General features: G+C 45.8%; 1 protein-coding gene across 1 annotated transcript; it reads right to left on the bottom strand.

Moving 5' to 3' along the window:
- Window positions 1-353: 353 nt before the first annotated feature.
- Window positions 354-4,498, bottom strand: NKX3-1 (NK3 homeobox 1). The gene is made up of 2 exons (XM_012435364.2): window positions 4,176-4,498; window positions 354-3,215 (listed from the first exon to the last, which is right to left on the bottom strand). The coding sequence occupies exons 1-2, from the start codon at window positions 4,432-4,434 to the stop codon at window positions 2,800-2,802; spliced, it is 675 nt and encodes a 224-aa protein (XP_012290787.2). The 5' UTR covers window positions 4,435-4,498; the 3' UTR covers window positions 354-2,799.
- Window positions 4,499-9,644: the final 5,146 nt, after the last annotated feature.

Consider the following 9,644-nt stretch of genomic DNA (forward strand, 5'->3'; position numbering starts at 1 on the left):
CCACATTTAAAATCTGATGGTCTGTTAATGGGCATGTAGGCTCAACCCACGATTTTGCTATTGTGAATAGTGGAGCAGTTGATTATTAAACTGAAGAGAGAAAAGGCCTTCCTCTCCTCATGACTGAACAGGAATGAAGGCCAGTGCCTTTATAAAAGGATGGCCGTCACCAGCTACTGGGTAGGCTGAGGCTATTGATCACCACAGGCTGCATGGGTGTGTCAGGAGGACAAGGACAAGAGGATATGGTAATTATAAATTTAAATTTATAAACATAAATTTAAATTATAAATTATAAATCTCAGTTATGCAGCATGTAGTTTTTAGGAAGCTGAAAATCACACACAGATACATCTAATAAAGACATGGGTACTTTATTTTCAAAACACTCATATGTTGCAAAAAAATACATGGAAAAATAAAGTTTCGTGGGGGTGCTGACTAAACTTCAAGTCACAGACTTTTATGTTACAGCTTGGAGCAGGGTTTGTTATGCACGTAGAGAACCCAAACTAATTTATTAAATAGGACAGAAACAGGTTGTCCGGTTCTGAGAACCATCCAGTTCACCTGTTAGATACGGAGAGACTAGCTCTTCAAATGTTTTTCTACCAGTTCAGAGATGGGTTAATGACAAGTTCCAATGGGGAAAAAGCAAGGTGGGTTCACAAACCAAATGATGTTAAACCAAGATACTTTTTTTGCAACACAATATACATCACAGTGAAATCTGTAATCCTTGCAAATCTCAAGTTGAAATAATTAAATTCAGAGGAGGGGAGAGAGAGTACAAGAGGGACTGAGCACTAAACACTTATTTTTAAAGAAATGTACAAAGCAGAAAGCTACCCTGCCTTTGTGCTGTCTAGTACTCTGGTGGGTGTTGGCAGCATGTGGCATTGAACATTTCAATGTGGATCCCAAACCACAGAAAATGGGGTGAAATTGGCCAACTTTCTGTCAACTTATGTTGGTAATTTTGCCATCAACAGTAAATTTGCCCTTTTAATAAAAGAAAATTGAAAGGTTTCTCACTAAACAGAATTAAGTAGTGGAATCAAGACTTCCAGGCATAGCGTACCTCGTTAGTAATTATTTTGTTGTTTTATTTTTTCTGATGTCTCCCCTCTACCAGGTCACCTGAGATAACAGAATGAAAATGGTAGGATAGCCAGATTTCTCCTTTGCTCTCTGCTCATTCTCTCTAAAGTCTAGTTCACCCATATTGGGGACCAATTAGAGGCATTAAACACAGTCCCCAAAGTGTTTAGACAGTTTCTTGTGTTTTGAAACAGGTTTTCTTTTTCTTAGCCTTTTCATACCAAAGGCTCAGTCCCTTGCTTGCTCAGTGGACTGGGCTCCCCAAGGCCTAGGCTGCCTGTTTTTCCATGTCCCACCCATGAGCCCTCCACTGGACAGCTCAGTGAGCCTGGCCCTTCATTCTGCACTGTGTTCTTCCTTCGCTATGAAAATCCAATACCTCTTACCTCCTCTGCATGCAAAAATTCCCAGGAATTGTCAGACTTCGAACATAACAACAGAACCACCAGAAGATGCTATAAATGCAGCAGTGACCTTCTCAAGCTGTCAGGTCTTTAAACAGGATTGGGATTTAATGCTGTATATTTTTAAAGGAAAGAAGAGTTACTAGTTTTAAAAATGCATCTCTTTTAGCCAATTCAGAATCTGTTCCCCAGCTTTTCTTTTAAAACTCAGGACAGATAAAGGTTTGGGGAGAGGGGGAAAAAAAAGAAAGAAAGACCAGATCTCAGGCTAAATAAACGAGGCATATGTTAGGTGTAGCCAGACTAAAAATCTGGACTGAAATGAAGCCCGTTAGTGAGTAATTGCTGCAGAAAAAGGAACAAAAAATTTAAAAAGAAGGGAAGGAAGAATTATGTTGTCTCTCAGGATTTAGTATATATGATAGACTGAAAACTCCAGGAAACTACTGATTCTAAATTCTCCAACCCAGGGGAAAAAAGTTGAGAAGAGGCCTTTCTGGTAATAAAAAATGCAACAGCCCCTAGCAGCAGTGTGAAGACCCTCCTTAGGCCCCTGTCTTGGACATGTGAAGATTCTCTGGCAAGGCCCCACCACTTGCAGTGGAGTTCTGTTTATACAGCTTGTCTTAAAATCACAGTGAGTGCGTCTTGTTCTATTTGGGCCATCCTGTAAATACTTAAGTTGGCATAACATTTTAAAAGGAATAGGAAGGAATAAGAAGAAGCTGGTATTTCATCTCCTCCCACCCGTCTCCCTCTCCCACGCAAATGTGTGCTGAGCATGAGGGCGTTCTCTTGGAGACCTTCTATTTGCCCCTCTCTTTTACAGGGACAGAGAGAACCTTGGCCAACAGGAGGCTTCTGGACTTAAGTTGAATTCAGTTGGTGACGTCCTCATCCTGGTTGTCCTTTCTCCCTTTAGGTTTGCTCCTTCAGAGCTGATACTCAGTGACACAGGAGGATGGAGGTGTAGAACAGAATCCTCAGGTGTACAGTTCATCCAACATCATATAACTGGAAATAGCACTTGATTTTCCCTCTCTCCCCTTCAAACAGGTAGCCAGAAGCAAAAAATGACCTACAGTATGCACTGGGGGAATGAATGAGATATTAAAACTGCCACTATCTGTTTTTTCATTGTCCCACCAGTGAAGAATCTGAGATTGCCACGCAAATCTCCAACAGCTTTGGTGCACACACCTGTCGCTCCCTGAGCTTGGCCCCTTGTGCTTTTCCGCGAGACACCCCGGGGAAGGCAGTTTTTGATCATACGTGGTTGTCACCTGAGCTGGCATTACCAAAAAGCTGGGCTCCAGCTGCCCACACAGTACAGGTATGGGTAGTAAGGATAGCTGTTATACACGGAGACCAGGGAGGCCCGGGAGAAGGCCTCCTCTTTCAGGGCGGGCAAAGAGGAGTGCTTCTCCAAGTCTCCCAGCTCCGAGAGCTGCTTCCGCTTAGTCTTATAGCGTCTGTTCTGGAACCATATTTTCACTTGGGTCTCCGTGAGCTTGAGGTTCTTGGCCAGGTGAGCACGTTCAGGGGCCGACAGGTATTTCTGATGGCTGAACTTCCTCTCCAACTCGATTACCTGAGTGTGGGAGAAAGCAGCCCGGGAGCGCTTCTGCGGCTGCTTGGGGGTTTGGGGGAGGCTTGGAAGGGCGCCTGAAGTGTTTTCACAGTCCAACAGATAAGACCCCAAGTGCCTATCTGGAAAGGAAAGCAGGGAAGGAGGGAGGGAAGACAAAAGTAACATGTCAGCAGGGAAGAGACCAGAATTCAATCCACCCTTATCTCTTCAGTGAGTGAACAAACAGCCCACTGTCATCGTGGATACATTTCACTTTTTTCACAAGACAGACTAAGCAGCTCTCCGGAGGGAAGAGTGGGTAAATGTGTTTATTAGGTATTCATTTTCTAAGAATCAGCAAGAACCCAAAGTTAGAGGCATTTCGTGGTTGAACTTTGTCCCTATTGTCTGGTAGAATTAAATGAGCATTCTGGATCTGTGTGCTGAGGAGAGGAGGGAGAGGGAGGCAGGGAAGACGCCGAGGAACCAAATACCCAAAAAGGCAGGACCAAAAGGCATCCAGTGTTAGGATATAGGTGGGCAAGAGAGGGCTTGTGCCTCGGGAGAGGCAGAGGCAGGCTCATTCAGGGCTTTAATGCCCTCTTCGCTGAACGGGGCGCCCCGTTCAGTGGCCTCATCAGAAGTGTCAGGAAAGAAAATCAGTGAACTCTGTCTCCTGGACACCGGAGGGAACCCCAATGTACCGCTTTACTGCCCACAGGATTGGGAAGCACACGGTCTTTGCTGGGCAACCCCTGCTTTGTCACTATTAATAAGTTATTATTAGTTCTCGTAACTACGGTGGGGCTGGCGCCGATCGCGGGTGGCGCGGTGGGATCCGCTCCCGGGACGATGGAGGGCGGTTGCCCTGCGGTCGCGTCAGGTTCTGAGCCCCGGGGAGCCGAGGGCATCCGGCCCGGCGAGCCCTGCGGTGTCAGAATCCTGCGCCGCCCTGACGCTGGGGCTCAGGGTTCATCCCCGGGGCGCACGCGTGGCGGGGGAGGCGGGGAGGTCCCTCTGCCTGTCGCCGCGGGGCCCCACATCTCTGCACCCCGAGCTCTAGGGGGTCCGCTTCGGGCAGCCCCCGCCTTGCCGCTTACCTGGCTCCGTCTCCGGCGCGGCGTGGGGCCCAGAGCTCAGGTCGTTCTTCTGCGCCCCGGCACCTCTGCGTCCTCCCTCCGGCTCCGGCTCCGGCTCCGGGTCCCGCCGTCGCGAGGTGCCCCCGTGGCCGCCTGGCCGCTGCGCGCCGTCCCGCAGGATGTCCTGGATGAGGAAGGACGTGAGCGGCTTGGACGGGGTTGGCGGCGCTGCCCCCTCCGCTTCCGCCTCCCGGGGCCGCGGCTCTGGAGCCCTGAGCATCCCGGCGGCCCGGCTCCGGCCTGACTCCGGCCCAGCTGTGCCCGCCCGCCGCGCCCGCAATGCTCGCAACGCTTTCACTTTCCGCCGCCCAGCGCACTTATAGCCTCGGGGAGCGCGCCGCGCCGCCTTCCCATTGGCCACGGGACGGGCCGCGCCGCGGATTGGCCGCCCAGCGCTCCAGGTGACTCCGCAGAGCAGCGAGCCCTGGGCGCCGCAGGGCTCCACTCCTTTCTAGGGGATTCCTTCCCCAATTCCCACTCCTTTCCCAGCTCTCCTCCCTCCGCCCTGAGCCGTTTTCCCAGGCTGGGAGGGAGCGCACACCAAAGCGGGACGACTCTGCCCCACCCACCCACGACAGAAGTTGAGACGCTCTTGGGGATGGGATGACCAAGACAAACACTCCAGTTAGCTCTTCAGGACCGTCAGAGCCAATCGCAGGGTGTGAGTGCGCAGTCACTGCCGCCGCACAGTACCGTGAGAGTTCTGGGAGCTCTCTCTCTGAGAGAGATGGTGGTAAACTCAGATCTGCAATATCTACCGTCTCAAAGAGGCATGACAAGTAGGTGAAGCCTGATCCCAGCCTGAGAGAAAGAAATCACCTTTGCCAAAGCCTTTCCCTTGGCGGTTCCTTTATCCGCAATAACCTATTTACTTTCCTTCCGCCCCAGACACATGACATACCCTCCTTTTGAAAACTTTCCAGACGAATGGAAGGCATTTTAGACCAGGACAGATGCAAAAACTGCATTCAAAAAATAGTTCAAAAGAACATCAGCATACCCTTTTTCCAGATTACCAACTGTTGACATTTAACCCATTGGTTTAACAATGGGTTAGCCAAATTGGACCAACCAGTACTGTGATTGGACTGGATGGTACCGTGACAACGGATGAAGGTGGAACAGAGATGCTGGAAGTATTTTCTTTTCTCCTCCATTTTTACAGATAGGGTGTTGCTCTGCCGCTCAGGCTGCAGAGCAGTGATGCCATCATAGCTCATTGAAGTCTCAATCTCGTGGATTCAAGCGATTCTCCTGCCTTGGCCTCCCCACAGGTGTGAGTCGCAACCTCGGCCGATGATGGAAGTATTGAATTAATGTTAAATTTACTGAAGTTGCACACTGTACTGTCAGTGTATAAGAGAATACTTTTAGGAAATAAACACTGAAGTATGTAGGAGCAAAGGCACAAGTTCTATGAAACTTGCATCAAATGGTTCTGAAACAAGGATGCAGATTGATAGATCCCACTCCACAAAGCCAATGGGTTAAATGGTAACAGTTGGTAATCTGGAAAAAGGGTAGGCTGATTTCTTTTGAACTATTTTTTTTAATGCAACTTTTGAGTCTGTTCTGGTCTAAGACGCCTTCCATTCGACTGGAAACTTTTCGAAAGGATGGTATGTCGTGTCTCTGGGGGAAGGAAAGTTAATAGATTATTGCTGATAAAGTGACTGCTGAAGAAAACTACCTGTGCAATGGGAAAGGCTTTGGCAAAGCTGGTTTTCTTCTGTCATCTTTTCAGAGTTTCTTTATATTAGAACATTTTAAAAAAGTTTTCTTTTGAATCATTGTAGATTCATAGGACGTTGCAAAAATAATACCTCCAGTGTCTTCCAATGACATCTTATGCAACTGTAGGGCAATGTAAAAAACAGGAAATTTACATTGGAACATTACAGTTAAACCAGACTACAGACCTCATTTTATTTATTTATTTAGAGACAGGATCTTGCTCTGTTGTCCAGGCTGGAGTGCAGTGGAGAAATCATGGCTCACTGCAACCTGGATCTCCTGGGCTCGAGAGATTCTCCCACCTCAACCTCCTGAATAGCTGGGACTACAGGTGGATGCCACCATGTCCAGCTAATTTTTGTATTTTTTGTAAAGATGAGGTTTCACCTTGTTGCCTAGGCTGGTCTCAAAGCCTTGGACTCAAACAATACTTCCCCCTCGACCTCCCAAAGTGCCACGACTACATATGTGAGCTACTGCGCCTGGCCTTATTGTGGTTTAATTTTTAAATTTGCATTTCACAAATGGTTAGGGGTGTTGAATATCTTGTCATGTGCTTGTTTACTATCCGTATTTCCTCTTTGGTGAAATACCTGTTCAAGCCTTTTGCTCATGTTATAACATATATATTTTTTTTAATTATTGAGTTGTGATAGTTCTTTATGTATTGCTGTATGTAAGTCTTTGTTGGGTAGATGGTTTGCAAATATTATCTCCCAGTCTGTAGCTTGTGTTTTCATCCCTTTAACAGGATCTTCAGTGGAACAAAAGTTTAATTTCACTGAAGATCAATTTATGATTTTTGAATTTTGCAAATTGTGATTTTGGTGTCATGCCTAAGAACTCTTTGCTTACTCCTAATACTGAAGATTTGCTCACATGTTATCTTCTAAAAGTTTCATGCTTTACTCTTAAATCCATGATTCATTCAGAATTAATTTTTGTGTATAGTATGAGGTTTAGGTTGAGATGGCCTCTTTTCATTTTTAAAATTGAGAGCTGGGTATGAATTATTTAATAACAAGTGCTGCCATTTGGAAATTATAAAGTTCTATTCTTATGACAAAATAAATTCCAGACAGCTCAAAAATGTAAAACACAAGCAAGCATGTGAAAAAAATATTTTAACTACACTTCATCACTAAAGAAAGGCAAATCAGAATCACATTAAGGCAAGCCTTTTCCACCTTTCAGATGAACAAAGGTTTAAAAAATGGATAATGTCCAGTGTCAGTGAGAGTGTGGACGAACAGGTGCTTTCACAGAGTCATGCACTGCATCATGGTGTTTGGTCAGTGGCAGACAGCATGTATGATGGTGGTTCCATAAGGTTATAATGCTGTATTTTTACTGTACCTTTTTATGTTTAGATGCACAAATTCTTACCATTGTGTTACCTTTGCCTGTGGTATTCAGTACAGTAACATGCTGTACAGGTGTGTAGCCTAGGAGCAATAGGGCATATACCATGTAGCCTAGGTGTATAGTAGACTGTATCCATCTAAGTTTGTGTAAGTAGCTCTATGGTGTTTGCATAACAATGAAATTACCTAACAATGCATCTCTCAGAATATATTCTTGTTCCTAAGGATGCATGACTGTTTTTGGATGGCAACTTGGCCATATTTGTCAAAATTAAAACTGAGCATATACTTTGACACAGCTATTCTGTGTTTGGTGAGTTGTCCTAGAAATGCACACATACACAATGTATTGACTTGGGAACATATATTCAATTTGGTTGGAGACTGGTTCAAGCTGCAAAATATGTTATAGACTAAACCCATTGTATAACATTGTAAACCCATTGCATAGCATTATAGGTTATCTATATGTTTTACATTTGAACACTTTAACATACAGAATATATCAGGAACAAGATATACACATATATATTCTTTTTTTCCATAGAGTAGTTATTTCTGCTCAGTGAGATGGAGAGATAGAGACAGTAGGTAGGTTGGGAGAGGGACAGGAGGAGAGTGGAACAGGGTGTATTTCCTTGTACTCATTGATACTTAAAAAGAAAACAGTCAAGCTGGAGCTGAGCCTGGACTGCCCTCCTCCACTGCACCCTCCTCAGGCCTGTGAGTGAGGCCAGCTCATGGTCCTCAGCCTCACCTCACTGCACCTTTCCTCCCCTTGTGCTTTGTATTTGGGGCTGTGGATGCTCATCTTTATGAGACTGTGAGCTCCCTGAGAAGGGACTGTATCCTCCTCATATGTGTACCATCCCTAAAGTCTGGCTTAGTTTTGACACACAGAAGGTGCTCCACAAATGCTTGCTGGCTGAATGTCCAGCTCCAGTTGTTATGAGGCATCTCACTGGCTAGCAGAATGATCCTAAGGGGCCAAAGAACCCCCAGGCAAATCACAGTAGAAGGCTCGTCCTCCTCCCCTTGCTGTGTTTATGCAGCTTAAACTGGGTGAAAATGTGCAAGGCAATCTGGACACTCAGGGGCTGCAGCCCAGAACAATGCCCCCTCCCAATCATGGCCAACCCCTAATCCCCAGATTCTGTGAATATGCTATATAAAAAGACAGCAAAAGTTAATGCTGCAGATGGAATTAAGTTTGCTGGTCTGCTGACCTTGAGATGGGAAGGTTATTCTGGATTATCCAAGTGGGCCTGTTGTAGTCACAGGGGTCTTTATCAGTACAGGTATGAGGCCGGAGAATCAGACTCAGACAAGGAGATGTGACAATTGAAGCAAGGCTAGAAAGACTCAACTGTGCTGGGTGCAGTGGCTCATGCCTGTAATCCCAGCACTTTGGGAAGCCAAGATGGGCAGATTGTGAGTTCAGGAGTTCAAGACCAGTCTGGTCAACATAGTGAAACGTCGTCTCTACTAAAAATACAGAACTTAGCTGAGCATGGTGGTGTGCACCTGTAATGCCTGCTACTTGGGAGGCTGAGGCAGGAGAATCACTTGAACCCTGGAGAGGAAGGTTGTGAAGAGCCAAGATCCTGCCACTGCACTCCAGCCTGGGCAACAGAGCAAGACTCCATCTCAAAATACAAAAGAACAACCAAAAAAACCTCAACTGTGGGAAAGACTCAGCTAGCCCTTGCTGGCTTTAAGGGTGCATGGAGGCCAGGAGCCAACCGATGCAGGCAACAGGGAAAGAAAAGTGGATTCTCTTCTAGAGCATCTAGAGAGAACACAGCCCTGATGACAGCTTGATATTAGCCCAATAAGCCAGTGTGGGCTTCTGATCTCCAGAAGTACAGCATAATAAATGTACATTGTTTTAAGCCACTAACTTTGTGGTGATTTGCCACAGCAGCAGTGAGAAACTAACATAGGGGCATTGGCAAAAGAGCAGCCGTGATGAAGGAGGTCCTACCAGCTCGGCCTCGACTGTGCAGATGTGAACTTTGGATCCTTTTTTTCCTTTTAAGTTGAAATATCTGTTTAGACCCATAATCCTATCCCTTCATTCAACTGTTTTCTTTGTGTATTTTCTTTCAGTCTTTGTCTTTGATGGTAGATAAATAGAATTTTGTATCCTTTTTTCCTCCCAAATTCATATTGCATGTGAACATTTTTACATTACTCCATTGCATGTTTTAGAAACCATCTAAGAGCTAGAAGGGACCTCAGGATGATCTAAGTAAACGTCTTGCTTTTCTGGGAGGGAGCCTCAAGTTTGCAGAGACGACAGAACTGTATCAAAGTTGAGTCCCTAAACCTC

The sequence above is a fragment of the Aotus nancymaae genome, unplaced genomic scaffold (genome assembly GCF_030222135.1).
Source record: "Aotus nancymaae isolate 86718 unplaced genomic scaffold, 86718_ANA_hifiasm-v0.15.2.pri h1tg000079l, whole genome shotgun sequence".
NCBI lineage: Eukaryota > Metazoa > Chordata > Mammalia > Primates > Aotidae > Aotus > Aotus nancymaae.